Here is a 21,381-nt window from a genome sequence, read left to right on the forward strand (position 1 = left end):
AGGTGAATCGCTAAGTTTTTGAGTACATTATTTTCAGGTACATTGTTCCTCTTAAAAACTATTTGAATATAAATTAAATTAAAATGATGTTAAAACAATGTGGGGGTTAATGGGTTAATGAAATGAGACAGGATGAATACATAGTTAGCCTACTTAAAAAACTATATCTATTCATTAGAATAGTTGTTACACTAAAAATATCTGTTTGTCTTCCAGTTAAAAATTTTTTTTTAATGATTGACTTCTTAACACTGTTCTATGTATTGTTGAATGTTCATTTCTTTCACTCCTTCCAGGTTGGCTGTTATTTATTTTGAGCTTGCTTAACGTGCCCTAAATTGAGTCTAATGCGGAACTATGAAGCTGCTTGCCGTTCACTTTTTGAGAAGGGAGCTTGGTCTTAATTTCGAGCCATCTTGCAAGGGTATATTAACAATGATAGTGTTGTCTTAGGCAACTAACGACACCAGCAGGGCTCTCTCAGACATGGACACAACCGACTCTCCCGGGCGAGGTCACCTCATAACAGGCATCAGTATATTCTGAGTAATCTTAGGAGTTATCAGGTTAACTGTCTGTACTGGTTTATCTGTGGAAGTCTGATAGTTTGCTGTCACAAGGCTCGTGGATTTACAGAGTTTTAACGTATTTTCCTCTGGAGCTTTGGGGACAGCAAGAAGTGAAGAACAGCTCTTCGATCTCTGCCTTGTTGTAGATACTGCAGGAGAAGATTGTACTGCTTCAGATACAGGTAGATCATAATAACAAGTGTTTAATACCTTTTCTTTCAGTCTGGCACGTATCAAACCAAAGTGAGTCTCATGCGGAACTATGAAGCTGATTGCTGTTCACTTTTTGAGAAGGGAGCTTCGTCTCAATTTCGAGCCATCTTGCAAGGGTATATTAACGTTGACAGTGTTGTCTTGGGCAACTAACGACACCAGAGGGGACTCCCAGACATGGACACAACCGACTCTCCTGGGCAGATTTTGATCTTAAACACACGCCAACGAATAGCTTCCACTTTCGATCAGCTCATATGTCAGATTGAAAATACTTTCCAACGCAGATTTGAACTACTTCTTCTCAGTTGCTTTTCTTGGATTGGTGTTAAACACTCATTATTATAATCTACCTGAATCTGAAGCGGTACAATCTTCTCCTGCAGTATCTACAACAAGGCGGAGATCGAAGAGCTGTTCTTCGCTTCTTGCTGTCCCCAAAGCTCCAGAGGAAAATACATTAAAACGCTCTAAATCCAAGAGCCTTGTGACAGCAAACTATAAGACTTCCACAGATAAAGCAGTACAGGCAGTTAACCTGATAACTCCTAAGATTACCCAGAATAACCAATGTCTGCCATGTGGCGACCTCACCCAGGAGAGTCGGTTGTGTCCATGTCTGAGAGAGCCCTGCTGGTGTCGTTAGTTGCCCAAGACAACACTGTCAACATTAATATACCCTTGCAAGATGGCTCAAAATTGAGACGAAGCTCCCTTCTCAAAAAGTGAACGGCAATCAGCTTCATAGTTCCGCATTAAGACTCAATTTAGGGCACATTAATCAAGCTTAAAATAAATAACAGCCAACCTGGAAGGTGTGAAAGAAATGAACATTCAACAATAAATAGAACAGTGTCAAGTCAATCATTAAAAAAAAAAAAAAAAGCAACAACTTTTAACTGGAAGACAAACAGTTATTTTTAGTGTAACAGAGTTGAAACTTTTAACAACTATTCCAATGAACAGATATAGTTTTTTTAAGCAGGCTAACTATGTATTCATCCTGTCTCATTTCATCAACCCATTAACCTCCATATTGTTTTAACATCATTTTAATTTAATTTATATTCAAATAGTTTTTAAGAGGAACAATGTACCTGAAAATAATGTACTCAGAAACTTAGCGATTCACCTAAGCTTAACAACAGCTGAAGATGTACTCAAGTGAGAACGAAACATGTACTGTTTATAATTAATTAATTTGCTAAAAGGTAAAAAAAAAAGTATCAAAAAGGTGGAAGATTTTCAATTACTGCAAGTCTCTGTGATTAGAATTTGATACGGAAAATGAAGCTGATTACTTGCAATGCCAAATACTTACAGAGGTGAGTTACTATCACCTCTATCTTCTCTTCCTCTAAAATACTAACATTTGTAACTGTTTGCTTCTTTCCATATCAAGCATTTTCAGCAAGAAATTGTGCTTGATTGTCACAGTTGAGTAAAGTGTAACAATTTTTCTACATGAAGCAGTACAAAATACATCATTTTGAATGACTGCACCTACCAGATTGAACAAGGAACTTGAGGATGAACTACCTACAAATAATATGCAGCCAGGATTATTTTATGTCCTCTGAAAACTTACCGTTGACGAAAGTTATTTTACTCACTTCAGTGTGACATGCTAATTATAGCAAACAAATGGCATTTAATGAGTATGGTTAGGCACCAACAGTACTATTATTAAGAAAAAAAAATCTTCAAGTGTTTTGAAGGCACTCACATGAATAGTGAATTGAAATTCAATCAGCCTCCACTCCCACGTCAGTCTTTCGAAAAATTTACCTAACTTCTGGAAACTTTTCTCAAAGATTAGCCTAATCTAGCTTAACAATTTCTTCCTATCTTCAAGTATCATTAATAGAGTTTGGAAGAAATTAAATATATGCATAATGTACATTACATATGAAAGCACTACATGCCTTAAGTATACTCTTTAACAAGTGATGTTTCAGTGTTACGAAAAGGATTTCAATGCATGATCAAGTTATAGGCATGTAAAATTTCTTTCATCATCAGTTCTTTGGTTGTTGCCAGTTAAGTACACTAAACTATCTATCAAGACTGCAGCTTGAAATATTATTAATGGCATACTTTCAGCATTCAAACGCAATGACTAGTCCACTCACATCTTTCACACATCAAAATACAATATTAGTCTGTCTTGGAGTGAAGCACCTCTTGAGATGTAGAACGACTTTGTTGCCGCAGAAACTGAGCCTGTTGCCGAAGTTGAGCACGTTTCAGCTTTGTCATCAGCTGACTGGACTGCCATAGCCAGTTAGCCTGAAATTAAAAATAAGGTACAATATAAGAAGCAATACCAATCCTATATCTGAATGTCAAGGGAAACAGCATTTTGGATCAAATTTATTAAGTGTATAGACAAGCAACTTTTACAAAGATAAAATTCTTATGAAGAAATTTTAAAAATATTGAAACTAGCAAAGTTTAGAGTTCAACCTTCATTTTTTTGCTACTTCTTTCAGATCATTAAATACAGAGACATATAATAACCATCCAGATCTAACCCATTTCTTTTACCCTAGACAATTAAGTCCATTAGAATTTTCAGTAATCTAAGTAATCTTGAATTATCTGCACCATACAACCCTATCATCAAACTATACTTACACATACATATTTCAGAAATATATCCCACAGATACATTCAACTTCATTAGACTGTTATGCCTTTCAGCGTTCAGTCCGCAAGCCTCTGTGAATTTACTAAATGCCACCACAATCCTCTGTAACTGGCTCTGTGGCCTCATTTAGTTCTATACCTCTTATCTTTAAATTGCTAGAAACTGAGTCTAACCATCATCGTCTTGGTCTCCCTCTGCTTCTCTTACCCTCCATGACAGAGTCCATTATTTTTCTACGTAATCTATATTCTTCCATTTACCTCACATGACCCCTCCACTGAAGCCAATTTATGTGTACAGTTTCATTAAACCAGTTCATTTCTAACTTAGCCTTTATCACCTCATTCTGACTACCTTCCTGCCATTGCTCCCACCTATTTGTACCCACGATAATTCTCGCTACTTTCATACCTGTTACTTTTAACTTATGAATATGATATCCTAAGTCAACCCAGCTTTCACTCTCATAAAGCACAGTTGGTCTGGTACAATAACAATAATAATATTTGTTTTTTTGTCCCACCAACTACTTTTTTTCGGTTTTTGGAGATGCCGAGGAGCCGGAATTTAGTCCCGCAAGAGTTCTTTTACGTGCCAGTAAATCTACTGACATGAGGCTGACGTATCTGAGCACCTTCAAATCCCACTGGACTGAGCCACGATTGAACCTGCCAAGTTGGGGTCGGAAGGCTAGCGTCTACCGCCTGAGCCACTTAGCCCAGCAAGTTGGTCTGAAAATAGACTGGTGTAAAGATAGTTTCATCCAGAAGCAGACTTCTTTCTTACAGAATACTGTTGATCACAACCGTGAGCTCACCACATTACTGGTTATAATTAATAATAATAATAATAATAATAATAATAATAATAATAATAATAATAATAAATATACTAATTCTGGAATGTATAAACTAAGAGTGTCCAGAATGTGAATCCTCTTAGGTTGGTCAAACAGGTCGAAATTTCATAACAATATACACAGAACATCGTAATGCCACGAAACATAATAGTTTCTCAGCCGTAAGTGCCCACCAGAAAGACTCCAACTGTAATTACGTGACAACAGACCAAGATTTGAAGATTCTGTGTCATGATCAAAAAGGCCCATAACTTAATTTTCCAGAAAACATCTACATTAATACTTATCAATACAAGAACCCCCTCTTAGAACTTAAATGAAAGTAACAAAAAAAGAAACACATTATTGGATTCCAGTTATTTGTTAACAGCCCAATAGTAAAGACAAGCCCTTCCCTCAGCACACAAGACCAACATCTCATCCCACAAATCCTTCCCCTCTCTCCACCTTCCCCAACTTACCCTGCCACTCCTCTCAACATCGCTCCCCACCAACAACAGCAATAACACCTCACCAATTAGAACACAGCAATCGAGGACAAGACTTCTAAACTAGCAAATCCTAGACAGTTAAGTGGACAATGAAAATGTAATTCCTGTAAGCCTCCAAAAAAGACTTTACATCTTATACATTCAGCTCTTTCATATCCACTACAGATCACACGGAATCCATTTAATGGTTGCACTTACCAGAATTAACACTACAACATAGCAACTAACTACAAAACCCACCTTTGCAACAAATTAACTATATCTAATGGCATAACTCACAACACTGTTTTATTGTACATTTATTACTATGCCATATTGAGCTTACACAAAGATGGAATTTAGATAATTTTAGGAACTATGAATTTTTAGCATAATTCTCTGTAAACATAGTAATATTTTATAACGTTTTAATCTAAAATAACCACTGAGGATGACTCAAATGGAGTTGAAACATGTTTGGGTAGAATAAAATTTCATCTCAGCAGAGGAAAACTGTACTGAATAGGATATAATAAATGGTTATATTATTGTAAAACTCACTGCATTAGCTTTCTTGCATTTTGATTTAATTTCACTTATTGTACTACCATCCTGGGAGAATGCACATCCTAAATACTTGAAATTATTTTCCTGTTCTAGCTTCGTATTCCCAACTTGATATTGAGTTCTCTTAGGTTTCTTAACCTACTTTAGTCTTGGAAAGGCTAATTTTCGTATCATAATCATTGCACATATTTTTAAGTTAAAAAATATTAGATTGCAGGCTTTCAGCATAATCTGCCATTAAGACCAAATTGTTGGCATAAGCCAAATTGCTTGCTACATTTCCACCTAACTGAATCCCTCCCTGCCACTTTATACCTTTCAGTCGATGATCCATGCAAACTATGAACAACAAAAGTGAAACATTAAAGCCTTGTCTAATCCCTGGAAGTACACTGAACCAATAACTCATTTTACTATCAATTCTCACTCCACCTCAATTGGAAATGTGCTTTTAATAATCTACCCTTAATCCTACAGTCCCCCAGTATAGCCAACATCTTTTCCATAAGTACTGTCATGTACCTTCTCAAGATCCAATATAGTCTTTTTCTGTTCAAGCATCTTTTTGTGACACTATCTATGGCAATTATTTTGTATAATTTTTTATTTATAAGGGTACTTAAGTCTACCCAGCCTACACTATCACACAAAAAAATCTGTCTAAATAACAAATTGTTTTTGCTAGAAGTTTTGTTACACCATCACATACAAGTTCTTAGAGACACTGGAAAGACAAAGTGCTACGATTGTGACATTAGCAGCCATGGCCTTAATAAAAGGTTTTGCTCGAATTTGTCTAGTGCAAAAATGTGAAACCACAGTAAACCATCATCAGGGTTTTCCATCTCCAAATGCAAGCTTGGAGCTACACAACCTGTATCATGTAGCCAAATTGCTTTCTGTTCCTAAGTAAAAAAACACCAACACCATACTCACCACACAAGATTATAGCTCAAAAGAGTTTTATACAGTTAACCATTTTATGACAAGAAATTCAAAACTACTGCCAGAGAAATAGCTCATAAAAATATACCACTGTCAGGTATCAGCTAATGTAGAATTTCTACAATTAAAATACATGTCAAGCTCAAGTTGGATGCACACCCTTCTGATGAGGCTGGAAAACAGAAATGAGCTCATGGGGAGCTGGGAAGAAATAAATCTGAATTACTGGGATTGGTGAGGGAAGAGCCCATTTTTAAAGACGGCCAGACAAACATGGAAAAAGTGAACAGGAAAGAGGATAGAAGTGAATACAGGAATAAAAGACCCGGAATATACATTAACATACAAAACTGAAGATCTGTCAAAATGGCTCCTCCATTAGTGCTGAGTTGTCTGCCCTACTGATGAAGCTGGGAAGCAGAAACAAGTTCTTCAGGGGCTGAGAAGAAATTGATGTAGAACTCAGACTTATCAGGAGAGAACCTGAAAATTACAATGTATGAAAAAGGGGAAATTGTTGTCTTTTTGTGTTTTGATCCCCTCTTTCTGATGCTCCTATCTTCCAACAATGACCTGTCATTGTGTCTATCCTGTAGTGTGTCTGTTCCTACTCATGTTCCTATCTTTCAATACATGACATGATTTGTCACTTATTAGTCCCTTTCCATTACTTAAACAGCAGATCCGATGGAACAAAGGAGATTGGTAAACAATAATGACCTGGTAAAATACACAGACCACCTATTGAAATTTGCAAGAAAGTTAGAAGAGCAAAAACTGAATGGCTATGAGGGCAAGTCAGTAAGTATCTGCAATCAATTTATTACAAAAAGAGTACACACTTTTTACTGATACCATTTTTCAACATAGTCACCCTGCTTTTCAATGCACATGGCCCACTGTTTCACAAGCTTTCCGATGCCCTCTGCAAAAAAGGTTTTTGGTTGCGCAGCAAGCCACGTATGCACCGCTTCCTTCACCTGTTGATCGAATCTGAATTGACTGCCTCTTAGAGCATTTTTAAGTGGACCAAACAGATGGTAATCCGACGGGGTGAAATTGGGACTGTACGCAGGATGCTCCAACACCTCGAAACACAGCATCCGAAGAGTTTGAGCGATGTGGACGTGCATTGTCATGCAACAAAATAACTCCTTCCGACAATTGACCTCTGCGTTTGTTACGAATTGCAGGTTTCAGCTTGTTTACCAGCATATCACTGTCTAGTGTCAAAAATTTCATTTTTAAATTCCGTATTGAATCGAGATTTACATTCAAAATTGTTAGGTATGGGGATCCACCTATTCAGTACAAGAAATAGTGATAATTATAAAGTCATCACATATTCATTTTATTTGGTACCGGTTTTGGCAATAGGGTATGCCATCCATCATCAGCCTAGGAAGTAAGACAAATACATTGGACATAGAGTACATTACATTTCTTAAAATTATTAACACTACTTTTTTTTAATTTATGTGCTTGAACTGAATTACTTTACACATGTACAAGGGTTTTTATAATTAAAATTGAATATAGAAAGGTGTACACCAAAATATTTGTACACTTAAAATTACAAAAGTGGAATGAGCTTTTTTCACATTGTAAGAACAATATGGGCCGCAGCTACTTTGTAGTCATAATGTTATATATGAAACTGAGTTTCTTAGTTCAGTAATAACATTTGCAGTCTTTATAGATAAGCTGATGGACTAGTTGCAACAACCATTTGTTTACCTAAAGTTCGTCGTAAATGTTCAATAATTATTCAATTTGGATATAGCAATGTGTGAAGTTTAAATAAATGTCTTATACGGCTAAAATATAGTAAGGCTTCTGTGTCACAGGTTATTATATCCACAAGAGTTCAGTAAACAAAAAGGATAAGTCCATTGTATAGCTTGGTCTGCGTGTCCGCAGGTGTTAACTACTTTCCAGTTCTTGTGGTATATGTAAAATTTGGTTTATCTATTTGAACATCTTGATGTCAATTTTTAAACATTTATAATAAATACAGATATGCTGATGAGCTAATTGCTACAGCCTATTATTCAAGTAAAAGTAGTTCCTCGAAATGAGTACTAATTAAAATACTTCCAGAATTTTTACAAGATCCACTCGATAATATTACTCTCTCGAAACCTCGTCTCCTCTTCTATATTAACTTACAATTTTTAAGTCACAATTTACGGTTACGAAAAAACCAAGCCATACAATGAACATACTCTTTATTTAATGAACTTTTAGGGATATAATAACCTGTGATACTGTATCATATCATCAGATTTTAGCTATATACAAGATTTTTATACAAAATCCACACAATGTTAAGTTCAAACTGAATGCCTCAGAAATTTTAATTAGTACACATTTTGAGGAACTTCTTTTACTTGAATAACAGGCTGTAGCAATTAGCTCATCAGCATATCTATATTGATTGTAAATGTTTAAAAATTGACATCCAGATGTTCAAATAGATAAACCAAATTTTACATATACCACAAGAACTGGAAAGTAGTTAACACCTGCAGACACACAGACCAAGCTATACAGTGGACTTATCCTCTTTGTTGACTGAACTTTTGTGGATATAATAACAAGCAACACAGAAGCCTTACTCTATTTTAGCCGTATAAGACATTTATTTAAACTTCACACATTGCTATATCCAAATTGAATAATTATTGAACATTTACGAGGAACTTTAGGTAAACAAATGGTTGTTGTAACTAGTCCATCAGTCTATCTATAATGACTGCAAATGTTATTACTGAACCAAGAAACTCAATTTCATATATAACATTATGACTACAAAGTAGCTACGACCCATATTGTTCTTACAATGTGAAAAAAGCTCATTCCACTTTTGTAATTTTAACTGTACAAATATTTTGGTGTACACCTTTCTATATTCAATTTTAATTATAAAAACCCTTGTACATACGTCAAGTAATTCAGTTCAAGCACATACAATTTAAAAAAGTATTTTTAATAATTTTAAGAAATGTAATGTACTCTATGTCCAATGTCTTTGTCTTACTTCCTAGGCTGATGGCATACCCTATTGCCAAAACCGGTCCCAAATAAAATGAATATGTGATGACTTTATAATTATCACTATTTCTTGTATTGAATACGTGGATCCCCATACCTAACCATTTTGAATGTAAGCATATCACTGTAACGTTCACTGTTTACCGTTTTCCCCCTTTCCTGGTAATGTTCCCGGATTGGCCTGTAAGAGTCTACAAACACTATGAGTATCACTTTTCCTGTAGAAGGTTGACTCTTGAATTTATTTTTGACTGGGGATCCGGAATGCTTCCATTCCATGCTCTGACGTTTGCTTTCTGGTTCGAAGTGGTGAACCCATGTTTCATCTCCACAGATGATCCGCTTCAGAAATGTTTTACCTTCGTTAGCATGATGGTCCAGTAGGTGCTGACAGACTGTCACATGATTGCACTTCTGCTCTTCATTGTTTCGGAACCCATCTCGAACAGACTTTTTGAAAGTTAAGCCTGTTTTGCATGATATCATATGCAGAACCATGGCTAATGTGCATATGGTTTGTCACGTCAACAGTCACTCGTCTGTTATTCAGGTTCATATCATGCACTTGTTCAATATTGACATCAGTTACTGCCGCAGATGGACGCCTGGATCTTTCTTCATCCTTCACGCTCGTGCGACCCCTTTTGAACTGTTCAATCCATTGGTCAACACTTCGTTGTGGCAAAACTTTGTAGCCATATCGTGCTGAAAGTCTTTTATAAATTTCCGCTCCTGGTACACCCTCATATCACAAAAAATGGATTACAGAACACGGTTCTTCCTTGGTGTAAACAGAGAGTGGCGTGGCCATCTTAACGTTGCAACAGCACAAGCTGTACTGGTCTGATAATGCTGAAACCTACCACAGACGTAGACAACAGTGCCACCTAGCGGCTGGTGAGCACACAATGCCATAGAGCCAACCTAAAGACAATTAGAGCAAAATTGCAGATATTTACTGACTTGCCTCCGTAGTTAGCCAGTGTAAAGAAAGAGAAGATCTTGATTCTAAGCATGATACATTCAACACGCATAAAGTGATCAAAGAAGCTGCTGGACTATATACAAGTAGGACTGGACTCCTTTATGATCAACAAGGAAAGATCAGTGTTGACAGAGTTGGAAAGAAATTGAGTCAACGTAATCAAATTACTTGTATTGATTACATTTTAAATAATTTTTGCTTGTAATCTTTTTCTGTCCACGTATTTTTTTGCAACACTATCCACCGCATTTTTTATAATTTCTAAATTTATAATTTTTCGTTTATAAGGTAGATATTCAAGTCTACACTATCACACAAAAATGTGATTTTTACTTGAATTTACTACTTGAAATAAAATAAAACTGTAATCGTTACATTCTACTAATTGATATCCATTGCATGGAAGCAAAACAGGGAAAAAATAAATGATAATGAAGATAGCTTTTTCATTTCTATTACAGCAGAACCAGTAGCTTCACCAGAACTGGACAAGGTACTTTTTTTACTTCTTCAGGGCTTCCAAAGTCTTCACACTTATCCCAATGATGATCTTAAAATTAACCACAGGTACTCCTTCAAGTGTCCCTGTACAGCATCTTTTCAATAAGTGCAAAGATGTACTTTCTCCTGAAGAGGATGAGGTTTAGTGAAGAAAATCTGAAGAACCAATTATTTTATTTGTAAAGTAAATGGCAAAGTATTTGAAATGCTAAAAGTCTCGAACTAAAACTAAAACAACAAGAAAAGATCATTTTGAAGTTCCAAGGTCTTACTTAGTCTCACCTAGTGTGCTAAAAGACACACAAAATGAAGTGATATCTTTTTCCTTAAAAACTTCTGTATAATTGCAGTGCTATGCAAAAAAGTTTTAGTGATTTCCTGAAGACTGGTGTTCTTTGAAGTAGTTGTAATTTTACTGATTACTTGCTGAAAAAGTAGTATGTAATTGTAATTAGGTAAAACATTTCTCAGGTAAGTGTAATACAGCCCAATTACTTTTTCCTTATACTTTTCCCATCTCTGATTGTTGAACATGAAGAAAAACAACTAAACAGCTGGAAAGGTTACGTGTCTGAACCTTTTCATGATAATAGACAGACTTTTCTCTTCTCAAATGGTTCAGATGTTGGACCACCCTTAACTCGCCAGAAGTAGAACATGCAATTAAGTCCTGTAAAAGCAGGAGAACTCCTGGTCCTGATGGTATACCTGTAGAAATGCTAGAAATAATGAAAGTTGTTCATTAGATAGTCTGATGGAGTAAATAAACCTAATTTATATACCAGTGGAAAATTTCCTTCAAGACTGTCTGACATCAACCTTTGTTCCCATCTTGAAGAAATCAACAGCTAAATCCCACAGAGATTATGCAATTTTAAGGTTTTTGAGACTTGTGCTTAATTCCTTTCTGAAGGCAATACACGTACGGATACATAGCAAATACGAAGTATATACGGGCAATACTCGATATTTTGTAATTTTTTTGTACCAAAGAAGCACTGGTTGGAATTCAAATTTTGGTACATAGATGCCTGGATATGTCTCAGGACAATGACACATATTTTATTGATTATGAGAAGGTATTCAACCTTGTGAAACATGGGACATTAGTGTGTATCCTCAATGATTCTAGCCTGGATGACAGAGGCCTAAGAATTATTTCCAACCTGTACTGGAATTGGAAAGTATTGATTAAATTCAAAAACCTGAACATAGCAGCCACTGAAATAAAACTATGGGAGATACAAGACTGTGTTCTATCCCCAATTTACTACAATTGCTACTCTTAATGAATCTTCTCTTAGGCTTTGGAAGGAAAACAGGAGGGGATTGTAATGAATGGTGGTGTAATAAACAACCTGAGGTATGCAGATGACACGATTCTACTTGCAACAAGTGCTGAAAATCTCCAAGCATTGCTGAATGGGGTAGAAAAATAAAGTCCATGACAGGCTTGTATCTCAACACCAGGAAGACAAGATGGTTGTGAGCAGACATACCATTCCCCCTGTTAACCTGACAGTCACAGGTAAAACATTAGGACAAGTTCACAGTTTCAGGTATCTTTGTTATTTACTTAATCATAAATGGGACGATTCAATAGAAATAAGATCTTGGATTGAACAGGCAAACACTCCCATTTACTGAAAGGAGAACCCCCTCCAGTGCGTACTTGCGGCGACCATCTTACTGTGGTACACATCTTTATGGAGTGCGTGGACCTGGTCGACCTGTGTCATAGACTAAACCTCCCGAATACCATATCCCTCATCCTGAGAGATGACGAGCAGTCAGCAAACCTCGTCATCCGTTTTATGAGGGTAGTGGTCCTTTTTATTGCGTGTGGTATTGGTCTTACAAGGGGACATTCCCTACTCTTCACCACCGATTTTGCTCAAATTTATAGAACATGCAGGGCTAGGCTAGAAATGAAAGTACCCAAAGTGGGAACTTCAGAGCCAAGCGTATAGAAAATAAACATTTTGATGTGGCTCTCGCACCGTATAAGCCACTTACGTTAGTGGGCACGCCGAGCAGTAGGTGGCGTAGCGGTAAGAGCTTGGACTAGTAATTCGATGGTCGTGGGTTCGACTCGCCGTGTGGATAATATTTTTCTCAATTTTCATATTATTCATTTATTTTAATTTATTTTACTTATGCAAAAGGCATATAGGATGTAATTTTTTTTAATGAGCGCACAATTGTAGAAAATTTGGAGTTGCGAACTTTACCGACGTGTTCAAACAGAAATTCTTCCTTTTTTTTTACCTTTATTGGCTATCTCCCCTCCCTGGGGAATGTGCCATAAACGTGAATAGTCACTTCGCTGTAAGATTCGTTTTCACCTGACAAGTGAAGGTTGCTCCTGGTGGTTGTACACAAACAATAGGTTCTTGGCGCAGGTAGACAATGACAATGAAATCCCAATTATTTTTTTTTTTACCTTTTCTATGCTTTTTGCGTATAAATATATAAAATGAATTATTCACCTCTTTGTGTAATTGTAAAATTAATAATATAAAATATGACTGAAAAAAACAGTCTCTATACGGGGAGTTGAACCCATGACCATCGAATTACCAATCCACGCTCTTACCACTACGCCAACTACTGCTTGGCGAGCGCACAAATGTAAGTGGCTTATACGGTGCGAGAGCCGCGTCAACATTTCTATTTTTATTTTCTATGCGCTTCGCCATTTGGAGTTCCCACTTCGGGTACTTCCATTTCTAGCCAAGCCCTGCATGTTCTATAAATTTGAGCGAAATCGGTGGTGACGAGTAGGTAGTGTTAGTGTATTTGTGTTAACTGCGCTTTTATCCTACTGACTCTCTTTTAGTTTGTGTTTGCGTATATTAATATGTTAATTTAACTTCTAACTTGAATTCTTTATATACGGGTATAGGCAGGACCTAGTGTTTTCAGTGCACTATGTCTTCTGGTATGGGTTAGAGCAATTTTGTTACTTTCACTGTTCTGTTTCAGTCTTATCCTTTGGCTTTGACAGTATGAAAGTGACTGAGGTATGAGCGATGCTAGTAATTCCATTCCTTCTGCAGCATGTCCCTGCTATGAATAGTGTGAAAATGTTGCTCACAGGGTTGGTTGGTGCATGCATTTCAGTGGGCTTGGCAAGACTGATATGTAATAGCAACTTCTGGCTCAGTGAGGAAAGCAACAGAAAACTACCTCACTCCTCATTTCCCTAGTACACCTCTTCATTGATGCCTAAGCCATCTATGACAGCTGATGGCAGCACTGTTGAGGATCCAACCAGCCGTAGGGCTGAAGACTGAACATACATACACATAAAACACTTCATTTAAGAAAATGTCAGAAATCCTCTTCAGCGGGGAATTTAACCTAAGTCTTCATCTCCGTATACTTTAGTTTTCTCAGTGATGCTAATCGGTGCTGAGGCCTTGACAACCACAACCAGTTCCAGTAAAAGGTTAACTTTTTTTGAGATGTGATGCTATAGACTACTAAAATATCATGGGGAGACAAAGTATGCAACACTGAAGTACTTCAACAACTACATAAAAGAACTAGAAATCATGCACACCACCAAAAGGAGAAAACTAGAGTATTTTGGACACATGAGAAACAACAAATACCAGCTCCTTCAAATTATCATCCAAGGTAAAACTTAAGGAAGAAGAGGCAGTGAATGAAGATGAATATCTTGGTTAAACTTGCGTGACTAGCACGGAACCAGCACTTCCACACTGTTCTGAGTTGTACGAAATAGGCAGCAGATTGCCCTGATGACAGCTGAAATCTGATGATATAGCATAAGAAGAAAAAGAATAGCATAACAGCCATACCTGTCATTTCAGTGCTTTTCTAGCAACATCAACAGACCTTATCTACTAGTTATAATGTACTTTTTTTTATTTCTTTTTGAATTTCAACATAACTTAAAAAGGGAAAAATTAGCAATGAGAATTACCATTCTGGAAGTTGTTATAATAACACTACTTGACTGTGTAGGAGCATGTTATGACAAATTGCTTTGCAACCATGTGCTTCAAATAATCAAGGTACCTAAGTGCAAGTGGCAAATTATGCAGATTACCGTATAATTTCAATCCAGAATGTAAAATAATTTTACACTTTTATATTTTTATAAAAGTTGTTTTACTGTTTTTATTTTAAAGGGTTCTCTATACTCAACCTTATACAAAAGTAATGTAAAACATGTTAAAACTACCAATGAATAATTATTTCCTTCAAAGAACTGATGAATATGATGACAATGGATCAGTTTCTGTGAAGGAAATCAAGACTCCATAGAAGTACTGTATGAGGATTGATGATAGGAGCAAGAGGCACAAATTTCATAACTTTTGTAAGATATTTAATTGGATAACAAATTTATTAAGGACATTGGGTCAGTGGCCTTGAAAGGCTCGTTGACAATAGAAATCATTTATACTCCTTGCAGTCTCCCTTAGCTACATCTTTGCCCTATAAGTAGTTCCTCATAGGTTTCAAAATATTGATTGATTCAATTTTTACTGAGTAATAGATATAACATGGTATACTAATCATTTATAGACAGCAGCCTCCAAATGGGGGAAGTAGAAATAAATGCATTTCACTCTCTCTAGTGGCAAACTGAATGAACCATTAACAGAAAGTCTCAATATTGTTGTCTGCCCAACCATTGTCCCATTTCTCTACGGAGTCTGGTATGAGGCGGGATGAATCTGTCGTGGAGGGTTTTATGACAGGATGCCCTTCCTGATGTCAAACTCATCAGAGGAGTTAATAAGTTGAAATGAATGGCATGGTATACGATAGTAGGAAGGGAGAGAGTGAAACCCGGTGCCAGCACATAGCCTACTCCTATCGAATAGCACTAAGGGGTCTTCTCAAGGCTTAACGTGTTGCCATCTGACGGACAAATCACCACTGACAGCGGCATATGCCCTCACTCCATATGAGCACTGCGGAGAGGTTTGGAATTTAATCCAGGCTTTTGACATGCAATCTAGTAATTAGAAATTGTATACCACCACCTCCCCTACCCTGCCGGCCAACATTCTGATGGTGACATTTTTCAACCAATGGGACTCGAACCAGCTAAACACGGTGTCAGAGTGTTTAAGCTTCAACGCCATAACAATCATGGCCAGCAGGCGGACAAACTCTCTATATCGTTACACTTACAAAACTTTAGAGAAAGTTCCAGATAGTGTTGATTAATCAGTGAACGACAAAAGAAAGTGTTAACTTTGAGTATAATCCAGGATGGTAAATGTAGTTCTACAAGAAGATTCAGAAACTCGAGCGCAAGTAAGACTTGAGTCCCATGAAACTGTTTAAATGAGGTTCTGTCGGAATAGTATACACGAGGTAGAAGTTTCACTCTCTCTAGTGGCAAACTGAATGAACCATTGACAGAAACTCTCAATAGTGTTGTCTGTCCAACCCTTGTCCCATTAATCTATGGAGTCCGGTATGAGGTGACAATCAACAGAAAAGTTTCATTCCCAAACTCTTGATTAATACAAGATAATGGAAGTTATGGTATCGTGTAAGGAATAAGGTGCACACACAGGATATTAAAAGAGAAATAATGTTCTGTAATTTTGTCTCTTTTAGCAACTATTTCATTAATTTTTCCTGCTTTAAATATCTATTTCTTAAATATTTAGGGCCTTTCTTACCTAATTACACTTATAATGCTTACAGAAATGCACCTGAGTCATCAGGCAAATCTAACACATTCAGTACGTTATATCACATGATCCTAAAAATGAAGCACCAACAACATATTAAATTTTTTAATTTTAAAAAATTATAATGTGCTTTACGTCACACCGACAGGGATAGGAAAGGGCTAGGAGTGGGAAGGAATTGGCCGTGGCTTTAATTAAGGTACAGTCTGGTGCGAAAATGGGAAAACACGGAAAATCATTTTCAGGGCTGCCAACATTGTAGGCTTTCATCCACACATCTCTATTCATAACAAATATAAAACACAATGTTCTTTGTACAGGAGGAAAAAGATTCTTACCACCATAATCATGCAGTTCAGGAGGATTGGCACAGAAAACACAAGGGATATGAACATCCCCTTAGAATCAAAGTATTGTTGTCTTGAGAACAAGCTGAAACACACACATGCAGACATAAGAAATCAAATAACTTATACACAATTTCAAATGTTATTAAAAATTAGATTTAAAATAAAACCATATTATGTTTAAAACTGACAGAATATAGGTGGGCCTATCTTTAGAAGCAAGTGGAAAATGGATTTTGAAGTGAGAAATTGTCTTTCTCTACTGCAAATAGTATGCATTCCTAGGTTGATGAAAATAATCTGAATACAAATTATGAACATACCTTGCTTGGGAAGTGACAAATGACTATAATTTGGGAATCTTATTGTATGTATGGATGTATGTGTGTATCTATAATATCCAACCCATGCACCGAATTCTCTAACAGGGTTGGGTATGAAGTAAGATGAATTTTCGTAGCGAGTTTTTACAACTGGATGTCCTTTCTGATGTCAACCTCATCAGAAGAATTAACGAGATGACATTAGGAAGGGAGAGGGTGAAACCTGGTGCCAGCACATAGGCCACTCCTGTCGAATAACACCAAGAGGTCTGTTCAAGGCTTAACGTCTCCATTCGAAGGACGAATCACCATCAACAGCGTCATATGCCCTCACACCATACAATCGCATTAAAAATTTACTCCTAAGAGAAAATTATATTTTTCCACCTTTCAATACACCATTAAGAAAGACTTTATCCTATTAACAAATAATGAAAGGACATTTTTATAACACCAGAACATGTTTCGGTCCACGTTGGACCATCATCGGCTGGCTAACAAATAAAATAGAAAAATTTGATGCATAAAAGAGATGGTGTGTTGTGAAAATTAAAAGTTCATTAAAATATAGCACGATGATTTTAAAAAGTCCACTACCGGGCAAGTTGGTTGTGCGGTTAGAGGCGCGTGGTTGTGAGCTTGCATCCGGGAGACAGTGGGTTCGAATCCCACTGTCGGCAGCTCTATGGATGGTTTTCCGTGGTTTCACATTTTCACACCAGGCAAATGTTGGAGCTGTACCTTAATTAAGGCCATGGCCGCTTCCTTCCAACTCCTAGGCCTTTCCTATCCCATCATCTCCATAAGACCTACCTGTGTCGGTGCGACGTAAAACCACTGGCAAAATAAAGTCCACTTGTTGCGAGCCTTAATACTAAGTACACAATGCATTATTATAACATATAGTGCAACGATTTTAAAAACTCCATTTTGTTGTCAATCTTAATGCAAGATACACACTGTGTTGTTACATGGATAGAAATCAACACTTTAGAGAGGTCTGGAATCGAATCCAGGCTTTTGGTATGCACCCTAGTGATTAGAAATTGTAAATCACCACATATCCTACCCTGCCGGCCAACAATCTGATGGTGAAATTTTTTTCAAGCAACGGGACTCGAACCGGCTAACCGCAGTGTCAGACCATACAGACTTCACGACTTGACGATCATGGCCACTAGGCGGGCTAATTTGGAAATCTTAATAATCTCGAAATTTACAAACATAAGCTGCACTCCCTTTAAAGGCTTAACAAAACTGTTACAGTACAGCTATATATTGTAAAGAATTCAGATTTGATGCATCAAATTTGGTTCCTTCCTCCCTGTATTTAATCATGACCACCATCTAACAATTCATGATTTAAGTGAGTTTGAATTCCACTCAAGGCTATGTTTGAAATGGTCTTCCGAGGTTTCTTCGATTTCAATGGGAGGAATGTCTGTGTGGTCATAGTCAATTTCTTTCCAACTGTCTCTATTATACAGATATCAGACAGAAAAAAGCATGCATACACAATACATGCATGGAGCCAATGTCTGGTAAGTTCCATACCCCTAAATTAAATCAAAACAACAACCTTTACCACACATGCACATGTACTGACAATATTGGGTAAACCTATATACAACATAACACTGACTGTTCCTGTTGTTCTTTCTTCAAATAACGAATACAGTCTCCATGGCTGTCTTACAACTCATAACTGCTAACCTGTGAATCATTACTGAATAGCAAATAGTAAAACACTAGACAGAATTACCTGAAATTAATTTTGAAAAGTACTGTAAAATATACATCGACTTTTATGTCAAAACGATTATTGGAATTAGAGAACTCATCATAGGAAGATGGAGATCATGTGAAGTAAACAATTTGAGCACAGAGTGTTTTAGTAGTGAATATCAACAGCATTAGCAGTACGGCACTGACAGTAAGAATCAATGCAAGGATAGGAAATTAAGTAAAAGGTATGAGAAGGTAATTGTTAAGTTTAGTAAAATACAGAATTTGTTTAATTTCAGTGAATACAAGATTGTTTAGAAAACAACAGTCATTTCAGTAGAATATGACAATGGACAAAGATATCCCCTTTACATGCCCAAAATAAGACCATACTAAGAAGGATATGAAGTGTTCTTTTTTAATGGGGAACTAAAAGATTAATGGAATGAATCCAATCACCTGCCATTTGAAAACAACAATATAAAGGTCAGCTTGGATGCTAAATATAAAAGGGAAATAAAATATAATGCAAACCATGATTTACTTTTCTTCAGCAGCTACACTCCTCTGTCAGCAACTGACAAATAATATAATGTCAGTCCAGAGAAATCTTGCTTTCTGGAAGAAAGAAAGTATTGGAATGTAATTTCTGCATCCCATCCCTTTCTTTAGGTAGTTGTTCAGATGCACAAAGGCTATGAGCTATTAAGTTCAAAAAGAATGGTGGATGCATTAAGATTTTGTACTTCCTGCAGTATCATTCTTTACATGAGTATATTTGCATTATCATGCAGAGCCTTGCTTCTGGCTTCTTCACCACAGGCAGCTGTTAAAATACTTATACATTCAGCCAATCATGACGAGTGTGCAAAATGGTGCTTCCACTAACATTCTGGAATACATTTTATCTGCAGAGCTTCATCCCTAAACACCCATCTTTTCGTGTTGATCAAAGAATTCTCCAGTTTTTCCTATTGCCATATAGTGAGGTGGGCAGGAGATAATCTTGAGAAAACTGCCATGAAAGGGAAAGCAAATGGAAGGAGATGTTAGGGATGGCCTCCCAGCAAATGGATAGGATGGATGACATCATTTACCACCTTGCTGCTCCAATACACCTTGAGGAGAGCTGAGGGCCATACAGGATAGCAGTGCTATAGCAATGGGGTCACAACGCTCAGTAATGATGATAATAATAATGTTATTGTTTTTACGTCCCACCAACTACTCCTACATTTGACTGTTTTCAGAGATGCCGAGGTGCTGGAATTTTGTTCCAGAGGGGTTATTTTACATGCCAGTAAATCTACAGATGCAAGGCTGAGGTAATTGAGCACCTTCAAATATTACCTTACTGAGCTAGAATCAAACCTTCCAAGTTGGGGTCAGAAGGCCAGCGCCTCAACCACCTGAGCCACTCATCCCAGCACTCAGAAATGAGCTCAATGAATAACGATGATGCAGAGCCTACCATGCCACCAAGAACACTCCATGCATTCAACTCCAATTGAAAATGTTGTCTAGGAGTTGCACAGTTTGGAAACTGTCCGGATCATTGATGACTGAGAGGTGCCCATTTTTCCATCCCTTGTTGCAGAGCTATTTATCAAAGTAAAGACGATATTACTGTTCTCTTAGTTAGCTCTCTGTTTATGCTTTGTTATTTTATGTGGAACTATATATAGTGTTATAAATAAAACACTCTCTGTTTTATTGATCTAATTTAATGTAGGATGACCCGATCAATACACACACACACACACACACACACATATATACACTCAATTATATTTGAGAATGAATAGCCCCAATTCCTTAATTAGCGGCTAATTACTTAGTCTCTAGCCCTCTCACAGTGAGTGGCAAGCTAGGTGATGTCTATCTGAAGCAGTGATCACTTCAGTAGTCTTGACTGACAGCTTGAACACACAATCTGCTAGCAATCACAACACACGGCGACTGTTCCTTGGCTCTACTTCAGATGGGTCCGGTAACTCTCATAATCAGCACAGTCAATTCAATTATTCCACAGTCAACGTGGCCGCACTACACAGTGAACTACTCAGCAGAATACACAGCATCACTAAACAATAGCGACCACACTTTAACATTACTCTTCGTCATATTCCAATAACAACTCTGATGACAGCTGCACTACTGGCATCATACTCCCCAACTGACATTGACACCCATCACACATTCGACACTACTACTACTACTACTACTACTACTACTACTACTACTACTACTCGTTCACAGCGGCCCTATATTTATATCTCAAGTGCTGAAGTACTGGAATCTTTCTTTGAGATTACTTCCAGGTTAAACTGACAGATCGGCAGCGCAAGACCCAGACCAAGGACATATTTCTGCAATCTCAAAATGCTTCTTCATCTGTATACTTGATTGCATAGAGAAGCTCCTAAAGTTCTTTCAATGCCTGGTTCCATCTATGTAGGCGAGTGAGTTTTTCTTTTTTTCTTGTT

The 21,381-nt window shown here is 37.0% G+C and overlaps 1 protein-coding gene across 4 annotated transcripts in view; it reads right to left on the minus strand.

The window, feature by feature from the left end:
* LOC137501485 (transmembrane protein 18-like) overlaps positions 1–21,381 on the minus strand; it is a 73,067-nt gene that overhangs the window by 11,706 nt on the left and 39,980 nt on the right. For 2 of the 4 annotated variants that reach the window (XM_068228524.1, XM_068228525.1), the window contains exons 4-5: positions 16,839–16,932; positions 1,773–3,071 (exon numbers count right to left, since the gene is read on the minus strand). In XM_068228524.1, the coding sequence (XP_068084625.1) occupies positions 2,940–3,071; positions 16,839–16,932 (226 nt within the window). In that variant the 3' untranslated portion in view covers positions 1,773–2,939. Of the gene's footprint in view, positions 1–1,772; positions 3,072–16,838; positions 16,933–21,381 lie in introns of those variants that run through there. The other 2 variants (XM_068228523.1, XM_068228522.1) reach the window with 2 other exon arrangements.

This window comes from Anabrus simplex, chromosome 7, assembly GCF_040414725.1.
Source record: "Anabrus simplex isolate iqAnaSimp1 chromosome 7, ASM4041472v1, whole genome shotgun sequence".
Taxonomy (NCBI): domain Eukaryota; kingdom Metazoa; phylum Arthropoda; class Insecta; order Orthoptera; family Tettigoniidae; genus Anabrus; species Anabrus simplex.